Here is a 27,452-nt window from a genome sequence, read left to right on the forward strand (position 1 = left end):
CCATTGCTTCCTCTTTAGGAGGAAAATCTTCAATTTCCTCTTAGAGGATTCTTCCCTTCCTCCTTCTCCATCATGGACTGGGTCCACTCCTATTAGGGGTCACGACACATGACCAAGGGCTGACCAATCAGCAGACGACCTCCGTCTTCCTCCCGCCCACCTCCACCACAGCCTCAGTGATTGGTTCAGGGTTGCAAATGTACCACAGGCCTGGCCAATCAGTGTAATCTCATCTCCTGGATGTAGTGATTGGTTGGGGAAGTCACAGGACCCAAATTGCATTCTGGGGGAATGAGATCCTATACTAGTATAGGAACCCGGAAGAACTCTCCCTTTTGCCCACTGGACTTGGAAAGTTAAAGACAAAAAGCTGGAACTACTGTGGCCTTTGTCATCATGACGAAAGAACTCATCTGAGAACAGAGCCAATGAGATAAACACAGAGAGGCAGAGGGAAAAGCAGGATCCCCTATGGCATCATTTGAGCACCCAGATCAAGCTGAGCCTGAAGCTAATTATCTTTTCCTTTTCAGTCACTTGGACCAATAGATTCTCCTTGTTTGCTTACACCAATTTGAATCGTCTGTCCCCTGTAACTATGAGAGCCCTAACAGATACAAGTGTTTTCCCATTGTCTAAGCATATTCTTTTCTAGAAGTTTTACCTCATCTTAAAAGTGAATAAAAATGCCAATGAAATTCCACATGAACTAGAATGCATTCCCCCAATAAATCCAAAAGCCACATAAATTCCATTCTTAGGCCACAACCCCCAGGGCCAAGCTACAAGCTTATTGGGAAGGGAGGTGCCATGTTCAGTCTCTCTCCTCTTCGAAACAGGTAAGGGGATGCTGTCAATGAAAGAAGTCACCACGGTTCCTTTCCCATTCATTTTCATTGTGGAGGCAACATATTTTAACCCAACAGCAGCCTTATAATTTCTTTTCCTCCTCCCCAAGTCTTATGATGTGAATTATGGCTTCAATAACAGACTAACACAATGCCATGCTTGTCAGCTGCAGAAGTCCTTTCTATTTCAAATACTTTCTGTACTGAGTGTTAGTTTAACCTGACAACTTCTGGGGCACCAAAAGAAAGGCAGGCACCCACTTGGCATTCCCAAATGGGAACAAGGTTACAGGAAAGCTGTTATTAAGAGGTCGTAGAGAGGTTTCATTCGAAGGAATATTTTAATGCCATTTTGCCGCAACGTGATGTTATCAGGCAATGAACTTAGAGAAATCATCCAAATGCCCCTGGTGAAAATGTCACGACGTATTTGAATTAAACCATCCTCACTTCTGAACCTCAATACCCCGGAGTGCAGGTTTGCAGAAAGCATCACTTCTTGCATCCTAGCTGTTCAAGAACATTAGGACTTGGGAGTCATGCTCGAATGCTCCTACATTCAGTCTCACACAGCGACCAGCACCATCTTTCTGAAATACCTGCCAGCTCTTGCCTCTCCCTGCTTGAAACCTTCTATGGTTTCCACAGAATTTAGAATAAAATCCAAACTCCTTGGTGGTCTAAAAGCCCCACCCACCTGCTACCCTGTTGCCACCAGGCTGGGGACACCCTGGCCTCCTTCTGTCCCTTAAACAGGTCAAGCTTCTTACCACCCCAGAACGCTTGTACCTGCTGATTCCGTTGCCTGCAGATCTCTACCCCGCCCTGCCCCAGTCTGCTCAGGTCTGGCTCCTTCTCATTCGGTGTAACCTCAGACAGGCCTTTCCAACCCTTGCAAGGTGACAGAACCCTTGTCTCCACTCCCTGCCTCCATGTCCCTCCCTCTCACACCTCCATGCTTCGGTGTCCACGTGTGTCCGGTACTGTCCTCTGCGGCTGTTTGCCTTCTTCCCGTGGCTGCTCCTCATTGGAACAGAAGTGTCACCAGACAGAAGTTTTCTTCTGCCACGCAATTTCCCATCGTCAGAGCCCAGAGGACTGCCTGGCAGGGAGTCAGTGGTCAAGCAAGATTTTTGTACTGAATGGAATGGTGTTGAGGAAAGTTCCAAGATTGGAAAGGAGGCCCTGGCTCCTGGGTGGACTACTGCTGTTTACTCTCCCAGACCCAGGCCCCACCATCATCCATCCCTCTGTGTCCCAGGAGGCTCATCCTCACGGCCTGCACCCCCTGTACCATCCCGGCTTCTGATCAGCTTGCCTAGTGGAAGACATGACCGAGAAACAATGGATCAGCATGACCCCTGGCCCCCGGCCCTCCCCACCAGCCTGCAGGGATTACTCTGTGTTGCTTCCCTTAGAAAGACCGCTGGTGAGCCTGGCCCTTGGCCCTTGGCTGGAGGCCTGGGAACTGGGATTTGGGGAGAATTCCTACATTCCCTAATCGATTAGTGCGGCTTACCGCATCTAGGCCACTTGAACAAGACAGTTTGTGCTGAACACCTTTCCTTCTGGGCGTCTGGAATTTTGGTATGTGCTGGACAGAGAGTGCCCATGTGACCAGGTCCCCATAAAAACTCTGGTTGCTGAGTCTTTAATGGGCTTCCCTGATAGATGACATTTCACACACATCGCAGCTTGCAGCTGTGGGTCCACTAAGGGTCCTGTGTGATTCTTGGGAATCCTCTTGGGAGACGACCTGGAGAGCCTGTACCTGGTCTCCCCCTGGCTTCATCCTGTGTGCCCTCTCCCTTTGCCACCTGTGTGGTGTGTCCTTTTGCTGTAATAAGTCACAGCCCTGAGGGCGGCTGCACACTGAGCCCTGCAAGTCCTCCCACTGGGTTGTGGAACTGGGGTAACCCCCAACAGTGTCCTTCCATGGGGAGGGCCTCTCCCACACCCTTCTCCCCATACCCATAGCAGGTGGCCACGGTGCCCAGACGGTGCCCAGCCTCTGCTGGTCTCAGACTCCCAACCCCCTTTGCAGGTGTCCTGCCCCCCTGCCCCCTGGCCCCTGCAACACCACCCACACCTTTGCTAGTACTTTATTTTCTAAACTCTGCTCCATCCTCCAGTTTGCAAATGCTGTCTATTTGCTTTTGTGACCCTGATGGGTAAAATCTCCAAAGAAAAAGAACATTAACAGCCCAAAAGCAACATGATGACTCAGAGGCTCCCTACATAAGGAGTTTCTAGTTTAGAGAGGAATCGATTCAGACTCATGCTTCACAGAGAAGCCAACTTGGGTTTCAGGCTCCATGTGCAGAACCCAGCATGAAGATGCATTTATTATCCAGCTTTTTATAAGAGCACGGGACAGTCAGGAATTGCCCTCTAGGGGGCAGCATCCAGTGCTTTGGTCAACAACAGACAACCTCCAACCTATGGACAGGCCACCGTTCCAGTGTGAACCTGGAAAGAAATTACTGAGCACCGGTACGCATTCTCCCATGGGCACATCACAAACGGTGGCCAGAAGCTAGAGAGTCCAGCTGGCCCCTAAATCCTATTTGTCCCACAATGGAGCTAAAAGGGAGCTAAATTCAACACAGTAGAGCGGAAACACTGTGTTTCTGCAGTGGACAATATGGTGGTAATTGCAGTGACTTAACAGAAGGCAATAATGTTGGGGGAACAAATGGATCTGTTGGCCTTGAGGTGATGCTCATAAGCAAAGTAAAAGAAAAGAAGTTCTTGGAGGAAGGTGAAGAGTCCAGGCAGAGTCTACGGAGAACCTTGGGGGCAAGTCAATGACATTTACTCTTTCTTTTCTTTTTTGAGATGGAGTCTCGCTCTGTCACCCAGGCTGGAGTGCAGTGATGCAATCTCAGCTCACTGCAACCTCCACCTCCTGAGTTCAAGGGATTCTCGTGCCTCAGCCTCCCAAATAACTGGGGTTACAGGTGCACACCACCATGCCTGGCTAAGTTTTGCATTTTTAGTAGAGACAAGGTTTTGTCATGTTGGCCAGGCTGGTCTTGAACTCCTGACCTCAAGTGATCTGCCCGCCTCGGCCTCCTGAAGTGCTGGAATTACAGATGTGAGCCACCATGCCCAGCCGATATTTACTCTTTCGTGGACCTCATCTCATGCCACAATTATGGTTTTGCATTTCTTTGACTTAAAATTCTCCATAGTGTCATCTTTTTGTTTACCAGAACGATGAAGGCCACGGCTCTGGTTCACAACAAGGAGAGGGTGTGTGGACAAGGAGAGGGGAGGGAGAACCAAAGAGACTGATTTCCTGGATGTATAATGCCTGAGTAACGGCCCCACACGAAGATGCCCACATCCAAATTCCTAAAGCCACTTTTCGCGGCCGAACGAACCCTGAGGATGGGATTGTGTGGAGGGTCCTGAGAGTGGGAGAGCATGGGGCTTATCCAGATGGGCTCTATGTAATCACAGAGCCCTCATCAGGAAAAGTAGAGTCAGAGACGAAAAGAGAGAGCTTGGACAATGCTCTGCTGTCAGCTTGGAAGATCAGGGAAGGAAGCCAAAATAAGGCAAGAGGAGAGACTCTAGCCCAGAGCCTCAGGAAAGCACACAGGCCTGCTGACATCTTGACTTTAGGACTTAAGACCTGCAGAGTGCTGAGACACGATGGAGTGTTTGTGGGAGTCTGTCGCAGCAGCAATAAGGCAACTGATGTGGAAGTCAGCTAGACGGCAGTCCTCATCACTGCAAGCATGCGTTGAATTGTCACTCTGTGCCAGCAACTGGCATCTATCCCTGGAAAGCCTAAGCCCCAGTGAGCTGGGCCCCACCCCTCCTTATCCCCCAAGTCAAGGTTTGTCACCTCCTCTCCTGGTGCAGCCCCCAGGGCTTCAGTCGCCCCGCTGGCTCCTCTGACCCTGCCTGCACCTCCCTAAGAATGCTTAGCAACCCTCCTCAATTGCTTTCGAGGGATGTGCCGTATCTCTCCTGCTGGGACCAGACCGAGACTGTCTGTGACGTGGTTCTGACGAACCTGGAGCAGAAATCTCTGGAGGACAATGACCTTTCATGAAACAGAGCTTCGTGAGAAAAGCTTCAGCCCCTCTTCCTCCCGCCACAGTGGGGATGCGATTTGAGATGCAACGCCACCTGTCGCGGTGTCACGGAAGCCACCCTCCATACACGTCACCGCTGGACAGGAGCCCCCGGGCCCTCGCTCCTTCTCCAGGCAGCTGCCTCTGGCCAGGCTTCCTGAACACGCTACTGCCCCTCGTGTGTAACCCACCAAGCTTAGGCTTCCGTGAGGGCAGCTGGAAATAACCCCAGCTGACAAACCTGGAAAGGGGGCGTTCTCTAATTTAGCAGCCACCGATCCCACCTGGATAGAGGACTGATGCCGCTGAATTAAAACACAATAAATATTGGCTCCAATGGGCCACTCAAATGCTGGCACCTGGGGCCGGTGGCCCAGAAGAGAGGCTGGCAGTTTCCTCTCTGCTCAGTTGGCCTTTGCAGCCCAGCTCATGCCAGGAGTCTTGGCGGACGGGCCCTTAGCTGACAGATGCCCCGGCCTCTGGCTCCGAAGAACACAGGGGTGCAGGGATCCCCACTGCATTGAGGTCTCTGCCTCAAAGTCTATCACTTTTTTTTTTTTTTTTTTTCTTGAGAGAGCCTGACTCTGTCACCCAGGCCGGAGTGCGGTAGCGTGATCTCAGCTCACTGCAACCTCTACCTCCTGGGTTCAAGAGATTCTCATGCCTCAGCCTCCCGAGTAGCTGGGATTACAGGTGCACTCCACCATGCCCAGCCAATTTTTGTATTTTTAGTAGAGACAGGGTTTCTCCATGTTGGCCAGGCTGATCTCAAACTCTTGACCTCAGGTGATCCATGCGCCTTGGCCTCCCAAAGTGTTGGGATTACAGGCGTGAGCCACTGAGTCCGGCCTGGGTCCCTATCCCACTGCTGGCGTGAGCCACCGCACCTGACCTGGGTCCCTGTTCCATTGCTCTTGGTCTAGAACAGTCTCCCGGATGTTCTCAAGAGCCAAATCAGTCTCCTCCTAAAGGAGAAAGCGAACTCGGAGTGACAAAGACGACTCAGAGATCTTCACTAAGACACACAATCAAAGCAAAAATGTCCCAGATGTTCAAGGTTAGCAGCCCGGACGATTCTTCCTTTGTCTTGATTAAACGCAAGGTGAAGAACAATTCCCTCTTATCAGATTTTTTTTTAGAGAATAATCATCAGCTGCAACCCTGGGCTGGACACTCACCTTTCAGTCAAAAACTAAGCCTCACGAATCCCAAATATCTATGTGTGTCATCCTTTTAAACTTTCATACTTTTCTTACTAGAAAACAATGCGTCAAGAGGGAAATTGCTAGTAAGTTACATGGCTGACATTTCATACCAGTGTTTCCTAACTGTGCCTATACTTCTACAACCTAGGGTTTCTGGCCAGCAGGTAAGGGGATGCCCGAGGTTGTAGGAAATTCTGACCCATGCTCCAGCGAAGTCAAAGGTCATGAACGTCATGACCTACTAGTGCCGGCTCCAGAATGTCAGGTGCTGACAGGGTCTGAACGATTCCCCATGACCTGCTCACCACACACACACACAACAGCACACTAACCACCCTGGGCATCTGATCCAGGCACTGGATTGGATGTTATTCTCTAAAAAAAATCTCGTAAGAGTGAACTGTTCACTTTGATGCAGACACTGGACTCATTTCTATTTCAAAATACATTCTCGTGGCAGCAACAGTGGCACCAGGTGGAAGAGAAGCTTGAAATATTTGGCCTCAGATACTCAATGTGACGAAAACCTTGAACCTCAGACCTGCTACAGGAACAGTGGCCCAGCGTGGGGAGGAGGGAGCTCAACAGGCCCCTCCTAACCCAACAGAGAAGAAATTTGAATCATTTCTTCTGAAATCAACAAAAGGTTGGCTTTGCAGCCTCAAAGGCGTCAAAGCATATTCTTTGCACTATGTCTTGGATCCCAGCTCATCGGTTCCTCCCACAAGGCTGCCTGCCTGAGAGAATTCAACACCCCAGACAGCCCAATACCACCGTTTGTGCCCAAGAACCAATCATTTCTGCACAGGGAAAAATGCTGACAACGCAGTCTCTTTGCATTCATAATTAAGAGCTCTGAGAATTAATTTCTGTCTCTTAATCAGTGCTACCGAAAAGCAGTTTGCAATTCCAAGCAAGAATCAGATAGAGGAACTGCTGCTTCCCCAGTGTCTCCAGGGACCCAGAAGAGCACTGGTGTTTCTGCAGTTTTGCGTTGACAAGACGAGCTCACCCACGAGTCCAGAGGGACGGTTGACGAGCTCACCCACGAGTCCGGAGGGATGGTTGAATGCTTCCATCAGCACAAACTCACCCCCACCTACCCAGCCTCCCCAGCTACCCTGGGCCACAAAGATGCTTGGCCCAAGAGACACTCTCTGGGGACTGCCACTCCCTCAATGCCTCCCATGCAGGAAGCCAGCCCAGGCACTTGGAAGGAAATCCAAGCTCCGTAAAGCAGGCTGCAGGACAGACCCGGAGTGCCCCTGCTGCCTCTCCCAAAGCACTGCTATTCCTGTCCACCCCGGTGAGCTGCTGGGCTCTCTCAGACACCCCTGCGAAGCAGAAGCCAAGGCGAGCTCATTTCCTGTGCCTTGCAGCCTTGTTTAAAAGGCCAAGCTGAGAAGACAGCAGGGGGAGAAATTCAAACCTCAAGTGAACAAACAAAGCGGTTTAAATCCTATGGGAGCAGGGATGTCAGGCTGCACCATCAGCCGTCTAGGAAAGGAGGCTGCCGCTGTCGTGAGGGCTGAACCCTGGGACCTCCACCTCTGCCGGCCTTTGCTGGCCTGGTCAATGCCTGCAGGGCTCAGCTCCAGCACCCCCGTGCCCCACAGCTGGCACTGCCTCTCCAGGTGCAGGAGCCCAGCTCAGGGGCAGAGTGTGGACACATGCAGCTATTTTAGTCGTAGGAAGAAAGCCATCCCGGGATCCAACCTCCCTGTGCCCAGCTCCCCACCAGCCCTGCCGTCAGCCTGCACTGGAGGCCTGAAACACCCCCATCTTTTTTATATTTTTCCTCCTATTTGAAGAAAAATACTCCTGGCCTAAGAAAGTCACTAAACCTTATGATGCATTCAGACCTCAGAGTGAGTGAGTGTATCAGAGCCTTTCCTGAAAGTGTAGGTTTGGAAAGTGGGGGCTGGTGGAAAAACGGGGAAAGCATACTCACTGGAGGGTCAGGATACATTAAAACACATCTTTTTTTTTTTTTTTTTTTTGAGATGGAGTCTCGCTCTGTCGCCCAGGCTGGAGTGCAGTGGCCGGATCTCAGCTCACTGCAAGCTCCACCTCCCAGGTTCATGCCATTCTCCTGCCTCAGCCTCCCGAGTAGCTGGGACTACAGGCGCCCGCCACCTCACCCAACTAACTTTTTGTATTTTTAGTAGAGACGGGGTTTCACCGTCTTAGCCAGGATGGTCTCGATCTCCTGACCTCGTGATCTGCCCACCTCAGCCTCCCAAAGTGCTGGGATTACAGGCGTGAGCCACTGTGCCCGGCCTAAAACACACCTTTTTAAGAAAAATTATGATAAAATACACATTACATCAAATGTACCATCTTAACTATTTTACGTGTAGCTACTTCAGTGGCATTAAGGACATTTGCACTGTTCCACAACTATCACCACCACCCATCTCCAGAACTCTCTATCCTCTTCCTCAACTGAAACTCCGTCCTCATTAAACAGCACCTCCCTATCCCCCCTCCACCCAGCCCCTGGCACCTCCGTTCTACTCTTTGTCTGTATGGCTCTGATGACTCTAGGAACCTCATACAAGTGGAATCAGACAGCATTTGCCCTTTGGGACTGGTTTATTCACGCAGCAAAATGTCCCCAAGGTTCATCCATGCAGAAGCATGTGTCAGAGTTTCCTTCCCTTTCAAGGGTCAGTAATATTCCATTGTACACATATGCCACATGTTGTTTATTCACTCATCCGTCAGTGGAAATGTGGGCTAGTTCCACCTTTTGGCTACTATAAATTTGTAACATGTACATATATCATTTAAGACCCTCCTTTTCTTTTTTTTTTTTTTTTTTTTTTTTTTTTAGAGACTGAGTTTCGCTCTGTCGCCCAGGCTGGAGTGCAATGGCATGATCTTGGCTCACTGCAACCTCCACCTCCCAGATTCAAGTGATTCTCCTGCCTCAGCCTCCCAAGTAGCTGGGATTACAGGCATGCACCACCACGCCTGGCTAATTTTTGTATTTTTAGTAGAGATGGGGTATTCACCATGTTAGCCAGGCAGGTCTCCAACTTCTGACCTCCGGTGATCCACCCTCCTCGGCCTCTCAAAGTGCTGGGATTACAGGTGTGAGCCACTACGCCCAGCCCCCTTTACAATTCTTATCCCCAGGATTGGGATTGCTGGATCATATGCAATTTTATTTTTAATTTTTTGAGGGACTTCCATACTGTTTTCTATAGTGGTTGCATCATTTTACGTTCCCAGCAACAATGTGCAGGATTCCAGTTTCTCCACATCCTCATCAACACTTGTAATTTTCTGAAAAGCACATCTTTACAAAAATAGCCAAATGAGAGGGCAAGAAAATAAGTGTCAAATCAAGACACCTCTAATTTTTATATTTAATCACTAGAACTCAATTATTCCTTGAAATATGCATTGTCAAAGCTGCAAAATTAACAGCTTAAAACCACCCATCATTCAATAGATGTTGGCTGAGCACCTACTATCCATCCTGTGAAGGTGCAGGAGAGACTGTCATGGATGTGACAGAAAGTCCTCTGCAATGACCAGCCCACATTCTCATAGGAGACGGAGAAACACATAAGTGAAGACCCGTGATAGACTAAGATAGCAAGAAGAGATACAAAGAACATGAAAACAGGTGTGGTCACATAGAGAAAAAAGGGATGGAGGGAGGGCCGTTAGAGTGGACGTTAGAGCCACAAATGCTCACCAGGAGGGACGCGTAACCTGAGGCTTGAAAGGCAAGAAGCTCCCAGCTGTTGAAGATGAGGGAGTAGAGTGTTCTAAGCAGAGACAACCATCAAATGCTGAGACAAGCTTAGGGATCCAAGGAACAAAAGTAAGTCAGAGGTGGACGGGAGGTAGCAAGATGGACAGGATGGCGGCCACAGGGAGAAGCCTCAGTTTTATTTATGGAAGGCATTGGAAGGGTCAGAGGATTACGTGATCCGGAGGGCATCACAAGATTACTCCAGTTGCCACAGGGAAAAGACCATAGGATGACAAGGGAGCTGGACAGGCCAGTTAGGAAATGGCTTTGGCATCTGGGAAAGAGAAGATGACCACAGTGGAGAGGAGGGGAGGAGAGCTGGGGCACGTCTGGCGGTGAGGTGGCTGGTTGGTGAGCTCCATGGTTTGAATGCATCCCCTAGATTTCATGTGTGGGAAACTTAATCCTCAACAGAGCAGTACTGAGAGGTGGGGCCTTTAAGAGGTGACTGGATCACGAGGTCTCTGCCCCCATGAATGGATGGGTGTATTCATGGATTAATGGATCAATGTGTTAATTGACCAATGGGTTATCAGGGGAGTGGAACTGCTGGCTTAATAAGAAGAGGAAGGGAGCCCTGAGCTGGTATGTGAGCACATTCAGCCCTCTTGCCACAGGATGCCCTGCACCACTTGGGACCCTGTAGAGTCCCCATCAGCAAGAAGGTCCTCACCAGATGCAGCCCCTCAACCTTAGGTTCTCAGCCTCCATAGCTTAAGAAATAGATTCCTTTTCTTTATAAAGTACCAAGTTTCAGGTATTCTGTTATAAGCAACAGAAAACAGACTCAAGCAGGGAGTTAGATTCGGATGAAGTAAGATCAGCACCCAGGAGGCCCCAGCATGGAGGCTCAGGCAATCAGGAGTGGCCATACCATTCACTGGGGAGAAAGTGGTTTGGGAGAGTGGACACCAATGGGTTTGTTCTGCCTCGTTGTTAAAGATACAGGTGCCTAATAGACTTCCAAGCAGAGATAACCAGAAGACAGTGGATGAGACATTATTGGGTGCCTCATGTGCTGGTCACGTGAAGAAGTGAGAGAGACCTGGCTCAGCCTCTCAGGCCACCCTCACATTGGTGTTCAGTGATTCCTCCCTGCCCCTTCCCAGTCTTTCCTCCCTGGCCCAGCCCCCTCCCTCCAGGGCCCCAGATGGTCTGTGGATGGTGGTATCAGCTACCTTGTCATGCTGCCGGGCCCTTGTGGGAAGGCCTGCATGATGGGATCTCAGGCGATGCTCTCCCTGGGTGGCATCCTTCAGTTCATTTTCCTAGGACAAAAGGAAAGGACATGTGAGATGGTGCCCCAGTGTTTCGAGACTTGGTCGAGTGCGGTGGTTAGGAGCTCTGATTTGGAAATGAGACCCAAGGTTGGGCACTGATTCTGCAGTCCATAAGCTGTGTATGAGTCGGGACTCATCTCTCTCTTTTTCCAAACCATAAGTTTCCAACTCTACAAAATGCAATCAGGTTATACTTTATGGTGATTAGAATACAATACAATAATGTATAGTAATCACTTAGTGTCTGTGTCCGAAAAAAGCAACAGCACTTCTCACCCATTGGAGTTGTTAATAAGCTTTGACCCATCCCTTTCCCCATGAACACTGCTCCAAACATACAGCCACAATAAACAATAGATAGAGAAAGGTTAGAAATATTTAGCCACTCAAAAATAAGATAAAGCTTTCTAAGGACTAAATGGCAAGAACACAATGTGCTGAGTGGAACTCCTGGAACCTTCTAGATTCAGAGTCCAAAAATAGGCAGGGAGAATTAAGAGTCCAGCTTTTTCAGGACATCCAAGATGCAGTGTATTCCGCATAAGACAAGAGATATGAACTAAGGTCATCACATGACCCGAGGCAACAGTTAAGCCCCCAAAGAAAGCTGAAAATAATCCATCACCTCTGCTTAGAGCCAGAGCTTTTATGAGGTGATGCACCTAGAGAGGCAAGAGGGAGATGACCCATTTTTAGGCTCAGTTTTAGGACTCATCTTACTCTCTAATATCACCATGGCACAGGGACTCAGAGCTGCCAATAATAAAATCTAATTCAAGACTGGGAGCACCTAGGGTGCGGTAGAGTAACTACAAATAGGTAAGACAGGGAGAGTGAGCACAGAGATGGGATTAAGAATCTCCCATTCAAGATGAGTTTGAAAAAGAAATTCCAGAACACATAAAGAAAACTAACCCTACTAAAGAGATCCCACAAAATTAATAATCAGGATGAATTTACTCCAGAGGAAATAAAAATAATAAAGCAACCTGAAAAGGACTTCAAAAAGTAAGTTGAGAATCCTAAAAGAAGGAATGACATCCATTCCAAAAGGTCGAAAGAGAAGCAGAAGGGATAATCAATGACTCACAGTGGACGGTAGCTGGAACTACACCAGCTACCAGCTGTCAGGCTGAGAACTTCTCTTTTTCCCAGAACTTCTCTTTTTCCCAGTTGTTCGAGTTTGCTCTCTGTTCACACCCTAAATGAATTAATACTGGTGAGACACTGACATCTTGAACTGATCTTGTTCATCTCTGTTACAATATTTCAGGTGCTACGAGTCTAGGCTCCATTCACACAATAGAAAAGCAGCAAAAAATCACATGGTTTCAACATTTCCCAGGAGAAGAGAGGCTCCTCCTGGCTACTTTCAGCTTCCATTTTTCAGTCAACCTTCCTTTTCTCTTAGCCACAGTCATAATGAGCTCCGCTACTCTATGGCACCTATATTTTCACAGCAGTAAAACATAGTGATGGAACCCAAACGTAAAAGACAGTGGTGATTTGTTCTGGGAAACAATTGTTTCCCACTTTAGGGAAAGTGACTGATAATGGAGCAATTCTCTTCTGTCTTCTGAGATGGTCTGGATGGCATAACACTTATTGTTGTCTTTCTCAAGTAAAGCAGCTCATAATTTAGTCCCATACTTGTTGCTTGAGAGAACTGCAGACGCGAGAACTGCAGACGCTTCAGCATGTCCCACATGGAGGAATCCCTGGAGGTCTTAAGGGAATGGGATGGGTATGCTAATCAAAACACCTGGCTGCTGACCTCAGAGGCCGACATGCCCCAAGGTAAACTAAGGCAGCAATAGCTCAGAGAATTTGAGAACAAGAGACATTTGAAATAGGGGTTAGATCATGGGTTCTGAGGTCAAATTGCCTAAATACAAATTGGAGCTCTCCTTAAACATGACCTTGGACAAGCTGCCTGGCGTTCCTGCACTCTCGATGACTTAAGGATGTAAAAGCTATAGCCCTAGCAGATGTTGTGAGGATTTGCGGACATCAATCTCACGGAACACTAAGTACATCTTACTGCACAGGGTCAAGGCTCAAACAAGTGGCTCCTTCCCTCCTGAAGGCATTGCAATGATTGCCTGCCTCTTCCATGTTCTGCCACCAAACAGCCACCTGGTTCACGCCATCCGCCTCTCTCTGCATTGCATTTAGGAAGAGTGAATTGCAGGAAAGGAGCACAGGGAAGATAAACAAGGCTGGTCTTTCACCCAGTTTTCTGGTGGTTATAGAAATGCTTACATCTATTTATTTTATTTATATTCCATCTTAGTGATTCAAGGTCAGCTGCTTAACCTGATGAAATGAAATCAATCTTTTCAGGAAAAAAGCTCGGGATCTAAATCTTGTCCAGGAAACACCAAGCCATGCAAAGGGAGAGAAACATCTCCATTTTTTTCCAATGTAGCTTCCCAAATTGGTCCAAGCGTGAATAGGCACTTCAGATACCACTTACTATACTGGGTGCCCCCTACCCTAAAAGAAGCCAGTCCAGCACTCTGGGAGGCCGAGGTGGGCGGATCACCTGCGGTCAGGAGTTCAAGACCAGCCTGGCCATGGTGAAACCCCACCTCTACTAAAAAATACAAAAAAAAAAAAAAATTAGCCGGGCGTGGTGGTGCACGCGTGTAATCCCAGCTACTCAGGAGGCTAAGGCAGGAGAATCACTTGAACCTGGGAGGCGGGTTCAGTGATCAGAGATCGCACCATTGTACTCCAGCTTGGGCAACAAGAGTGAAACTCTGTCTCAAAAAAACAAAAGCCAGTAACAGGGAGAGCTACGGAAAAGCAACATTGTCTTGAAACTGACAACCCCCTACCTCACACTTCAAGAATCACAAAAAACTTAGCCAAGTGCCAAAGCCCTTCCTACCATGATAGTAAAGGAAACCCATTCAGTGACAAAGACAGCCAGGTAAAGGCACAAAGAAAACAGCAAAGGTACCAGCTTGAGCCTCCTCAAACTATGAGACTTTATTTGCCAGATTATGAGCATCCCATGTTGTTCATGCTTACCCTGAAGAAGCCCAGAGGTGGGCATGGGGACCTGTGGTTCCACGAGCAGCTTTACAGGGAAGCCGGCGTTGGTCCCCACTGTGCCCTGCAGTGGCAGGCACAGATACCACCCTGACACGCATGTGTTTGCAGGCCTTGGGGGAGAATTCAGAAAACGCCTACTGCTCACCCTTCTGATCCTGTGAAGACGCTGAAAGGCAAGATGGCTTAACCTGGAAGGCCTCGTAACTGACCCTGTGTGCTACGACAGCTGTCCACCCGGGGAGGCGGACACTACCCCAATCTAATCAAGGCTTTCTGAATTATCAGCACCACTGAAGAAATTCCGCAGGAATACCAAGCAAAATGCAGATCACCTGTGTGCTGGCTGCACGCTCGAGATCAGGTCTCCAAGATGTGGGCCTGGAACTGCAACACGACAAAACAAGAGTCTGCCAGCAGCCAGCACCGGTGGCACCAGCCGTGAGAGTTCCCAGGCGGAGGGAGGGGAGGACTGTGGGGTGGAGTGCGGGGGATAATATAATCTGACACTCTGTCTGAGTAACAAGGTTTTCTACAGCCTAGAAGGAGGCACCAGCACCTCAGTGCCTCAGATCACACCAATGCACGCGCGGTCCCACACTACAGTGTAACTGACACCCTCGCTGGGTCTGCCATCGTGGGGCTTTGAGGCTGTTGAGTTCTGACCACCTCTGAGTGCCAGTGGTTGAGTGTGATGACTTACGCCCCCGCCTGGTGACAGGAAGCCCATGATTCCCACGCTGCTGGGACCCTGACGGGGAGAACGTTCTGAGCTCCAGCTATAGGAACCACCCCCGTCTCGGCTTCGTGACCTGAAATAACAATCATGAGAAGAGAAATCCCAGCTTCCAGATATCTTTTTGCTTCTTCAGAAATGCATTGGCTCTGTTTTCCGGGGAAGGACACGTAAGCATTGCAACGGGATTCATTTCAGTCTCTAATCCTTTGAGGTTAAAGCCACACAAAAGAGGGTTTCCCAGCCAGTGGATGCCCTCATGAGACAGGGCCTACCCTGTAAGAATCAAAACACACCGTTTGTGGAATTTAATTGTCTGCAGCCACAGACAGGAAGGGTTCTTCCTTACTTCCACTTACACACCCACCAGAGCATGCTGGGTTTGGATTTGAGGACTCCTAGGGCCACGTGTCCCTGAAATCCCCCTCCCAGGGCAGCTAACAACTGCCAGTTAAGGAGATCTTTTAATCCATTAATATCCACTAACACATTAAACAGGAACGGCCTTATTTGATTTTCTAGCTGCTGTGTTGCAAAATCATGGGCAAACAGGGAATTCTAATAAGGATGAGGCAGGAGGGAAAAGCGCCAAGGCAAGTCTTTCAAACGCCACTGACCACAAGGAGAGGCGTGTAACACACACACCAGGACAGGGCCAGGCGTTCTAGAGGTTGCCGCAACCGGCCGGCCCAGGCCCCACTCTTAGAGGGCAGCTGCAACCCTGTCCCTCTGGCGGGTGCCATGTGGGGATGGGAACCGGCCCTGACAGCTGTCTGTGTCTTTAGGAGCTGGGACGCTGGGTTTCCATCCAAAACATCCCTGTTTGGATATGGTGGCGACGAATTCAAAACACATACCACAGACTCCCTCCCAAAATAAACACATCTACGGCGGAATTCGACTTAAAGGTGGGACGCTGCATAAAAGCAGCTGGACTTGTGCAGAGTCCAAGAGCAGGTGGTGTGAGGGGAGGTGCAGGGAGCCCCAGGGGGTGTGGACCTCCTGTGTGCAGGGAGAGGAGGAGGAGATGGGTTTCCACGTAGGATGGCCCACAGTGCCTGAGGCCGCCTCCCTTTCTGCTGTGAACTGAATTGCATCTCCCCAAATTCGCACTTTGAAGCCCTAGCCCCAGGGTGACTATAGAGACGGGTCTCTTAGGAGGTAAGGAAGGTTACATGAGGTCATGAGATGCTAATCCAATAGGGTCTGGGGCTTTCTAAGAGGAGGGCGATCTTGGTCTCTCTCCCTGCCTCTCTTTCCCTCTCTCTCTCAGTCTCATTCTGCCTCTGTTTCAGTGTTTCTGTCTGCCTCTGCCACTGTCTGTCTCTATGTGTGTCTCTCTGTTCGTTTTCCTGGCTCTGTCTCCATGTCTCTGTTTCTCTGCTTCTCCTTCCGTCTCTCCCAGTCTCACTCTGCCTCTGTCTCTGCCTCCATGTTTCTCTGAGTCTGTTTCTCTGCCTCTCTGTCTCTATTTCTCTGTGTGTGGCGGTGTCTCTCTGCCTCCATCTCTCTCTGTCCCCCACCCACCACCTAGCCATGTGAGGACACAGTGGGAAAACAGCCATCTGCAAATCAAGAAGTGGCTCGCACCAGGAATCGAACCAGCCAGCACCTTGGGCTTAGGCTTCCAGCCTCCAGGACTGTGAGAAAGGCGAGCTCTGTCATTTAAGCTGCCGAGTCTGTGGGATCCAGCTATGGCAGCCTGAGCTAGTGTGTGGCCCCTGCTAAAGCAGCGAGACATGGACAGGAGGCTTCCCGGAGTCTCCTGAGGCAGCTCAAGGGCTCGTCAAGTAAGCAACTGGGTCTTCCAAAGGCATTCTGTTCCCCATCAGGAGCTCCAGTTAAATCCCCATTCCAATGGACAAGGTGGCCACTTCTCTGGGGGAGAAACTGACAAGAGAAAGGAAAAAGTGTGTTCTTACCATAACTTGTCAATTTTATTCATTTCAATAATCCCTCCACCACCACCACTACTGAGTGTGTATGTGCCAGTACCGGGCTCAGCAGGGACCCCGGAATGATGGGTGAGAAGCAGCCCCTGCCCCCAGTCTTGTGGGTACAGCAGACGGCGCAGGGCGTTCTGAGTTGGGATGTCAGGAATGCCGGTTGCTATGGGGAGAGGCGAGAGGAATTCTCAGTATCTCCTTATACAGGTCTGGTCTCAGAGGTAGGGAAGAGGGTCTACCCAGCACACACACATAACAAAGGCATGAAAGGGCACAGCAAGGCCTCTGGCTCTCAGGATCTGGCATCCACGCTACAGGATTCAAAATCAAGAACATCCAATCTCCTGGCCGGACAGGCCCCGGCGAGACGCTTCCTCACGGCCTCTGCTCCGCTGGCCTCAAAGTAAAGAGGTTGCCTCCAAATGCTGGGTGGTGCTCCCAGCCCTGGAGATGGACGCTGCTCCTGAGCAGGGGAGGATTTGGACATGGGGAGCACCTCAGTGAGAGAGTGGACGTGGTAATTAACCCATCATGTCTTTCTGATCACATGAATACAGTCAATTCTTATGTGAATGCAATGCAGCCTCCCAAGAGTACAGCAGCTTCTTCTCTGCTCTTTTTTGTCCTCTACCTGTGGTGCCAGAGGCGTGAACGAGGCCGGATTCCTGATGGCCTTAAGCAGAGCCCAGCCAGGCTGCAGTGAGCAGGGGACACACCTCACGAGTGACCAACCCCATGCACAGACCCACAGCGGAGAGGACACACCACATGCAGAGAGCTGCAGACAGCTGGGCTCTGGCTGGACAGGCACTGGGGGTAGCAGGTGTAGAGAAGCAGGAGGGGTTGGGTGGCGAGGACTTTATGAGCCCCACTGACGAATTTGTACTTTATTTAGAATGAAATGCAGAAGCTGTCAAAGGTGCTTAAGTGAAATAATAGAAAAATAATATCTGCATTCGGGAAATACTGTCCTGGACATTAAACAGATTGAAGAGGGGTCAGGCTGGAGCCAAAGAGACCAATTTGCACTCATTTAGGGGACAAGTGCCAGTGGCCAGAACTGAGATTATGGCAGCAGAAAGACGAAGGTGGGCTCAGGAGTTATTAGAGCAGGTGAAATAGCACGGCTTGGTGATTAACAGGGCGGCACCACAGTCTGGCTGGGGGCTGCAGAGGCAGGGAGGAGGGAGAAAGTGCAGATTTAAGGGATGGGGCATGTTTGGTTGCGCTGGTGCTTGGTGAGTGTGAGACCCCACATGAGGCCCGGTGGGAATGCTTAGGGGACAGTTCCCCACATGGCCCAGAGCTCAGGAAGGAGAGCCTGACCCAGACCCAGATGTGAACTGCACCGATACCAATGCCACTTCCTGTCATGGGAGGGGAGGAGCTCTCAGCAAGATTAAGGAGCAGGAGACAGAGCTGGGAGAAGCCCAAGCATCACAAATGGGCATGAGCTGATCCTGTAGAGTACAGGGCAGAAGCAATGGGAAGCCAGCCCTGGGCTGTCCTAGAAGCTGAGTGGCCAGAGCCTTAAGAGTGGGGACCGGCAGGTCAGCTACTGCCCAGAAACCAAGCAGCATCGCGGACATCTCCGTGACCTCCAGGAGAGGTTCTGGTGATGGGATAAGCAGAGGGCAGCGTCAATGGGTGGGAGATAAAGAGGAAGAGGGAGGAGATGCTTTTTGCAGAGCACTGGGTGAGAAGAGCTGCAGAGAGACAAGGTCATGATTTGAGCCTCCCAGGGGCATGGATGACTAAGGAAGGTGGAGAAGAGGCCCCTGGAGGCAGTGACAGAGTCAGTAACTCCTCCTTCCTCCCACAGGCAAGTGGGTTGTGGGTGGCTGCCGGGAACAGCAGCCCTCCAGGAAGCCCAGTCAAGGCTGAGAGTAGTAACATTCATGGGGGCATTGGCAGGTGCAGATGGACAGAAGGGGAAGGCATGAGGGCAGCAGAGAGAAGGACGGGGCACTTGGGGACGAGATCGTGTTGGAGGAGATGACCCAAAGAGCTCGTGTTGGATGATACAGCAGCTTTGATCCCCTGGGCTGCTACGCTGGGCCAAGAACCAACATAGGCTCTTTGCTTTCCTCCTCTTCCTTTTGAAATCTCATCCAGTCCTCCTAGCACTGCCGTGTGGCAGACATTCTTGCTATCCTGCTTGTGAAGGGAAGACATTCAAGCACAAGGAGGTTAAGTAACTGAGCAAGCAGTCCCCCCAAGCACCTGGAGGGGTGGGACTCAAGCCCGGGCCGTGCAGCTCTCAGGTTTGAGACCCCTCCCCTCCTCCCCGCCCCAATTCGCCTCTGACTCTCCTTAGGAAGAGCATTGCCCAGCCACTTCCCTGGGTCACGCCTTCCTGAGGCCCAGAGGAAGATTTGGAAATGCCTCCAGTTGGCAGGGGTGGGGGGTTATGGAACACCTGGGGCACCTTTCCTTGCACTGGGGACTGCAGATACAGTCTTGGGAGCCTACAAAAATATTTCTGGGTATTTTTATTTCCATGAAATCTAAAAGAATATATAAAGGAACAATTTTGTGCCCTATTCAGGACCAAAGATCAACATCTACATTTGGGTTTATGGGCCCTCCTGTGCTGGCCTGAAGAATCGCCGTATTGACTGCCTTGAGATGTTGAAAGACAATGAAAGCTAACTTCAATGGTGCTTTTGTGCTCGATGAAAGCCAGATGACTTCTTCAGGCTCAGGCATCAAAGATCTTGCAAGAGTTTGAAAGAGATCAGTGGTAGGAATCGAGCCAACTTCCAGCCAACTGTACAAAGGCATTAACTTTACTTATAAGAGGAAAAGTGATTTAAGTTAAATATCATATGACACATGAAGTCACAGCAAGTTTGGGTTTTGAATTTTATTGGTGTCTTGAAGTTGTTTCTCTTTGATCTGCTAATTCATTTTGGCCTTATGGTTTAGAAAAGCCATAAAAATGTTATAACAAGTTTTATCTCTGGACACATGTAATTACATTATGAATTATAAATAACCATATTATGCTCAAACATAGACTATTTAGTTATAATATACAAGTCTGGTAGAATAATGTCATACAAGAATGATGTAATTATCAATTATAATAACGTATAATAAAAATAATCTAAGTCAACACTGGAGTGTGCTTGGTAATATTTTTTCTTTCTAAAAAGGCTTCATAAGTGGTTCTAGCCTAAAGGCATGGGTGGGAGAGTAAAAGGAAGGAAGGGAAGGGAAGAAAAGCCAGTGGTGGGAAGCCTGGAGAGGGAGCCTGAACTAAGGAGAGGAGAAACCACAGGGTGGAAGGGGAGTGGTTGCTGCTGTCCAGGGTCCTGATGGTCACTGAGCCCTACTCCCGCCCACCCCTTGAGGTCAAGGCCCAGGGCAGTCAGCTAAGTCATCCCAGGGTGTGGAGGGACCATTGGGGCTTAGAAGACCTGGGTTTGAAACCTATCCTAACACTGACCAGATGTAATTTGGGGAAAACTGTTTAGCCTAAGTATTCCTGGCAATTTAAATGAGATAATTTATATAAATGTACTTTTCAAGTTGTAAAAGGCAATTTGAATGTGAAATATTATGCTAATAAAGGGACTGGCACTAAAACAATTGCTTCTGGTTCCCCAGTGTCAGAGGATGGTTCTGGGGGAGGCTGGAGAGAGCAACTCCAAAACTCTCAGCTCCCTTCTATTTTCAGAAACTTGCTTCAACCATGACTGATACATGCTATTCCTGATCTGTTTGATATTTCAGCATTGCACATATGCCAATAATGCAATTGCAGGGAAGCACATGGTGCTATTTAAAAACTGTGTTCCTAACACAGGTTAGAGACAAGCTCGAGTGGAAAAATATAACACATGAAGCAGATTCTCAGGCAACTTTATGACATTTACATTCACCTTTTAAATAAGCCTTCTCTCAGCTTCTGCACAGCAAAAGAAACTATCATCAGAGCAAACAGACAACCTGTGGAATGGAAGGAAATATTTGCAATCTATCCATTTGACACAAGTGTGATATCCAGAATCTACAAGGAACTTAAACAAACTTACAAGATAAACAAGCCCATTAAAAAGTGGGCAAAGAACATGAACACAAACTTCTCAAAAGAAGACATTTATGTGGCCAAAAAACATATGCAAAAAAGCTCAACATCACCGACTATTAGAGAAATGCAAATTAAAACCACAATGAGATACCATCTCATACGAGTCAGAATGGTGATCATTAAAAAGTCTGTCAAGAAACAACAGATGCTGGCAAGGCTGTGGAGAAACACTTTTACAGTGTTGATGGGGATGTAAATTAGTTCAACCATTGTGGAAGACAGTGTGATAATTCCTTGAAGACCTAGAACCAGAAATACCATTTGACCCAGTAAACCAGAAATACCATTTGACCCAGCAATCTCATTACTGGGTATATACCCAAAGAAATATAAATCATTCTATTATAAAGATACATGCAAGCATATGTTCACTGTAGCACTACTCACACTATTCACAATAGCAAAGACATGGAATCAACCCAAATGCCCATCAGTGATAGACTGGATAAAGAAAGCATGGTACATATACACCATGGAATTCTACGCAGCCATAAAAGGGAATGAGATCATGTCCTTTGCAGTTACATGGATGGAGCTGGAAGCCATTATCTGCAGTAAATTAATGCAGGAACAGAAAATCAAACACCACAAGTTCTCACTTATAAGTGGGAGCTGAATGATGAGAACACATGGATACAGGGAGGGGAACAACACACAGTGGGGACTGTCGGAGGTTGAGGGTAGGGGAAGGCAGAGAATCAGGAAAAATAGCTAATGCGTGCTGGGCTTAATACCTAGGTGATGAGTTGATAGGTGCAGCAAACCACCATGGCACACGTTTACCTATGTAACAAACCTGCATGTCCTGCACATGTACCCCAGAACTTAAAATAAAAATGTCTCCCAATAATTCTACTTCATAAGCTTACATGTATCTGCAGTGCATACTCTGACTTCCCAGTGGAAAAGAAGCATGGTTAAATTTAGATTTGCTTCATATTAGTCAGTAGAATCAGAACACAGCCAGCCCCAAAGGGAACCCTTTTCTACCAAAACAATGGGGTTGAACTTAGGAGAGCACAATTATGCCACACAGCTGAGGATGTCAAAAATGGGAACCCTCATATATTTCCAATGGAGATGTAAAATGGTGCAGCCACTGCAGAAAAAGTTTAGTGGTTCCCTAGAAAGTTCAACAGACTCACTACCTTACCCAGTAATTTGCTCCTACATTTATGCCCAGAGCATTGGAAACAGGTGTTCAAACACTTATACACAAATGTCATGGCAGCATTATTCATAATAGCCAAAATTCAGAAACAACCCAAGTGTCTACTGATGGACGAATGGATAAGCCAAATGTGGTCCATCCATACAGTGGAAGATTCTTCAGCCTACAGAAGGAATGACATACTGATTCAGGCTACAACAGGAGTGAACCTAAAAACATCATGTTAGGTAGACAAAGCCAGACACAAACATTCACATGTTGTATGTTGTATGGTTCCACTTACATGAGATGTTCAAGATAGGTAAATCCACAGAGACAGAAAGCAGGTTTGTGGCTGTCAGGTTTGGAAGGAGGAAGGAAAGAGGAGGGGCTACCTAGCGGGCACAGGGCTTCCTTTGGGATGAAGAGAATGTTTTGGAACTAGATAGAGGTGATGGCCACACAACACTGCAAAGGTACTAAATGCCACTGAATTGTTCACTATAAATGGTTAATTTTATGTTATGTGAATTTTACGTCAATTTGTTTTAAAGATGTCACCCAACCTCCCAGCAAGAGTCTGAAGGGCTACAAGGCATCAGTCCCCAACATTTTTGGCACCAGGGACCAGATTCATGGAAGACAAATTTTCCACAGACTGGGGTGGGGGGAATGGTTTTGGGATGAAACGTCTATCTCAGATTATCAGGCATTAGATTCTCATAAGGAGCATGCAACCTAGATCCCTCACATGCTGTTCACTCTCCCATGAGAATCTTACGCCGCTGCTGGTCTGATAGAAGGCAGAGCTCAAGCGATCATGCTCATTCTCCCACTGCTCACCTCCTGCTGTGCAGCTGGGTTCCTAACAGGCCACAAACCCATGCTGGTCCATGGCCCAGGGGTTGGGGACCCACGCTATAAGAGAAGAGACAAACCTACGTCCCAACAGTATGTTTCCCTGGGTGTCTCCTGTTGAAAGAATCTCACCTGAGTGTGTAAGTGTATGGACATCCATCCTTGGGACAGTGGAACCGCTAAACACAACCAGCCACTGCATTTGGTTTTCTACCAATCAACAACAATCTGCTCCAATACTAGAGGGAAACTTAACTCGGGGAACTTACTGAGACTTGATATGTTTACTATGGCTCCTGCCCTAGGGACTTGCAAGGGTAATTTTTTTCTATATGTGATTTTGGTATAATCTGTTGACTTTAGAACTAAACCCCTGCACAAAACGTGACTCTACCAAATGCTTGTTCAGACTACATAATGCATGGTAATTTATAAGCTATATTCCCCTAACTCCCAACAAATGATTTAAGAATGCTTGTACTAAAAATATTTATGCAATAAGGCAGTTAAGAGTAACAATTTTGCAAAGAAAAAGGAAACAATATATAGAAAACCTTATACCAAGAAATCACATAAAAAGGGTTTTAACCTATTGACTGAACATTACATTCATGCTCTGAGCTTGCCAGCTGCTACTGCATGAAGGAAAAACCTATCAATTATAACTTCATTAACGTAAAGGATGTGCCTCCTAGGATTCTGCCACAAATGACAAAGCAATGAAAAATATTTGATGGCCTTTTTAAAAAAATCACTTGCTTTCTCAAGAGCTGCTTTCAGAGATTCCAGCAGGTGTCCCTTCCATGAGAGCCCAAACCCAGACACCTCTAGGAGTTACGTCTAATGAGATGTATATGTTTAGCGCCTAGGAGTTACATCTTACGAGATGCATGTGTTTAGCTTTTGCTAAACAGCTTTTAGAAAAGCGGGGAGTGTCAAAAGGAGACATACAAATGGCCAGCAGGTATATGAAAAAATGCTCATCATCACTAATTAGAGAAATGCAAACTAAAACCACAATGAGATATCTTCTCACCCCGCTCAGAAGGGCTATGATGAAAAAGTCAAAAAATAACAGATACTGGCAAGGATATGGACAAAAGGGAACCCTTACCCACTGATTTGGAATATAAATTAGTAAAACCTTTCTAGAAAACACTATGGATGTTTCTCAAAGAACGAAAAATAGAACTATTAACACCATTTCATCCAGCAATTCCACTACTGGGTATCCACCCAAAGGAAAACAAATCATTGTATCAAAAAGACACCGCGCTCATGTGATCACCATAGCACTCTTCACAACAGCAAAGATAGAGAATCAACCTAAATGTCCGTCAGTGGAGAATTGGGTAAAGAAAATATGGTACATATACACCATGAAATCCTGTCCAGCCATAAAAAGAATGAAATTATATCTTTTACAGCAACACGGATGAAACTAGAGGCCATTATCTTAAGTGCAACAACTCAGAAAGTCAAATACTGCATGTTCTCAGTCACAAGTAGGAGCTAAACAGTGTCTTCACGTGGACATAGAAAGTGGAATGATAGGCTGGGCGAGGTGGTTCATGCCTGTAATCCCAGCACTTTGGGAGGCTGAGGCAGGCAGATCACTTGAGGTCAGGAGTTCGAGACCAGCCTGGCCAAAATGGTGAAACCCCCGTCTCTACTAAAAATACAAAAATTAGCCGGGCGTGGTGGTGCGTGCCTGTAATCCCAGCTACTCTGGAGGCTAAAGCAGGAGAATCGCTTGAACCCAGAAGGCAGAGGTTGCAGTGAGCCAAGATCACGCCCCTGCACTGCAGCCTGGGTGACAGAGCGAAACTCCATCTTAACAAAAAAAAAAAAAAAGAGAGAGAGAGAGTAGAATGATAGACACTGGAACCTCAGAAGGGTGGTAGGAGGGAGTGGGGAGTGGTGGGGAGTGGGGGGGAGTGGGAGGGAGTGGGAGGGAGTGGGAGGGGGTGGGGGGTGGATTGCAAAAAATTACTTAATGGTTACGATGTATAATATTCTGGTGATGGTTGGCTGGGCGCGGTGGCTTACGCCTGTAAACCCAGCATTTTGGGAGGCTGAGGCGGGTGGATCACGAGGTCAGGAGATCGAGACCATCCTGACCAACAAGGTGAAACTCCGTCTCTACTAAAAAAGAAAAAAAAATTCTGGTGATGGTTATGCTAGCAGCTCAGGCCTCACTACACAATATATCCGTGTAGCAAAACTGCACTCGTGCCCCTTAAATATATGCAAATGTAGCGGGAAGTGTGAGAGTCCCCATGGCTTCATATCTTTACCAACTTTGGCGCTGTCAATGCTTCTCTGTGGAAGCCATTCTGGTGTAGCACAGTGATGCCTGCAGAGGTATGAACATAGCTAAGTCCACCCATGTCATAGATTCTGTCTTCGAAAAACCAAATGGTGGTGATTTCAGAGATTCTGGCAGGTGCCCCTTCCATGAGAGTCCAAACCCAGACGCCTCTAGGCGTTATGTCTAAGCAAAGCAGCCTGGCTGAAGATCATCCATAGTGGTTAGGATTGGCGCAAAGAGGAGAGTGTCTACCTGTCTAGGAAAGGGTCCATCGCTCAGCTCCAGCTAGGTGTGGCCCATGAGGAACACGGGCCACCATTACTGGGGCCACCATTATTTTTGAAGTGAAACCAAATCAATATTTTTATGTATGTATTTTATGTAAAACATCCCCACCAAGGTGTTGGTGACTAAGGAAAGCCTGTCGGAAGCTCACTTGAGGTTCACTGGCTGCCCTTTAGCAAGCTCACGTCAGACCTTTGCTGACCTCTGATCACTGGCCGGCTCCCTGCAGCAAGGGCCTCAGAGTGTTTCAGCTTCCTCCTTAGTGAGCAGCTGCTGCTCTGTTCTCTGGGGCCGATAAATTTATGATAATGCTTTGAAAAAAGAACCTTAATTAGCTGGGTGCAGTGGCTCATGGTCCTCATCCCAGGGCTTTGGGAGTCCCAGGTGGGAGAATTAGGTAAGGCCAGGAGTTTGAGGCCAGGCTGAGCAACATAGCAAAACCCAGTCTCAACTAAAAAGTAATTTAAAAAATTGTTTTTAATTAGCTGGGCATGGTGGCACACATCTGTAGTCCCAGCTACCCAGGAGGCTGAGGCAGGAGGATCGCTTGAGCCCAGGAGGTCAAGGCTGCAGTGAGCCAAGATAATGCCTCTGCACTCCAGCCTGGGCAAGCAACAGAATGAGACTTTGTCTCTAAAAATAATAATATTAATAACAACAGTGACTAACACACTGCACAAGTACTAATCTAAGCACCATCACATAGACTAACTCATTTAATCCTTGCAACAAACATGTAAAACGCAGCTCTCTCTTATATATATATAAAATATATATAATATATAATACATATAATATATAAAAGTATATATAATATATATTATCTATATATTATATATTTTTGAGCCAGGGTCTTGCTCTGTCACTCAGGCTGGAGTGCAGTGGTACAATTTCAGCTCACTGCAGCCTCAACCTCCTGGGCTCAAGTGATCCTCCTGTCTTAGGCCCCCCAAGAAACTGGGACTACAGGTATGTGCCACCACAGCCACTAATTTTTTTTTGTATTTTTTGTAGAGACAGGGTTTCACCAATTTGCCCAGGCTGGCCTCAAACTCCTGGGCTCAAGCAATCTCTCCGCCTCGGCTTCCCAAAGTACTGGCATTACAGGCGTGAGCCATCACGCCTAGTTGCAGCATTATTTTTAATCCCCATTTTGTGGATGGAAAAAAGGAGACATAAGGCATTTAAGTAATAGTGTGGAGGGTACGTACAAAAACAAGGGAGAGAGAAGCAGAGACAGACGGGCATGCGGAGCTGGGGGACAGGTTCTCATCCATAAACGTAAATATCATGTTGGGTTAACAGACATCATCCCTGGTTATCCCCGGGCTCCTCAAATGCCCACGACCCCAGAATAGGTCAACACTGTTAATCTCTATGCTTAACACTGACTGGCTGAATTTATTCCAAATAACCAAGCCTCAAGAATGAAGACCAAGCTCTTGCTGGATTTTACGAATCCCCCTCCAGTAATGGTTTCCAAAAGGTCTTTAGAATTCTTTATTAGCATCAGAAAATTTCACCATCATACCCCGACTGCACAATAGTATCTAGACTTCCATTTATTTCAGCCATAGTCAACCCTTGGGCACTTACAGATTGGCCAACTTCTGCAATAATCTATTCTCCAACCAACTGGACCCTGGAGTATACAAGTTGTTGCAGGTCCCTGCTGTCCAATATGGTGGCCACCAGCCATGCCTAGCTATTTACTTTTAAATTTAATTTAAGTCAAATAAAATCCCAGTATGTAGAGCTTAATTTCCTTCCTCTCAACCCTGGGCTGGACTTGGCGACTTGCTTCCTGAAGTGAGATAGAGAGG

At 47.9% G+C, this 27,452-nt stretch overlaps 1 protein-coding gene across 4 annotated transcripts in view; it reads right to left on the reverse strand.

Moving 5' to 3' along the window:
• Positions 1-27,452, reverse strand: part of RIMBP2 (RIMS binding protein 2) — a 235,147-nt gene that overhangs the window by 110,209 nt on the left and 97,486 nt on the right. For all 4 annotated transcript variants that reach the window (XM_031936402.1, XM_031936401.1, XM_031936403.1 and 1 more), the window contains one exon: positions 11,089-11,178. In XM_031936402.1, coding sequence (XP_031792262.1) covers positions 11,089-11,178 — 90 coding nt within the window. The remainder of the gene's footprint in view (positions 1-11,088; positions 11,179-27,452) is intronic.

This window comes from Piliocolobus tephrosceles, chromosome 10 (assembly GCF_002776525.5).
Source record: "Piliocolobus tephrosceles isolate RC106 chromosome 10, ASM277652v3, whole genome shotgun sequence".
Lineage (NCBI taxonomy): Eukaryota > Metazoa > Chordata > Mammalia > Primates > Cercopithecidae > Piliocolobus > Piliocolobus tephrosceles.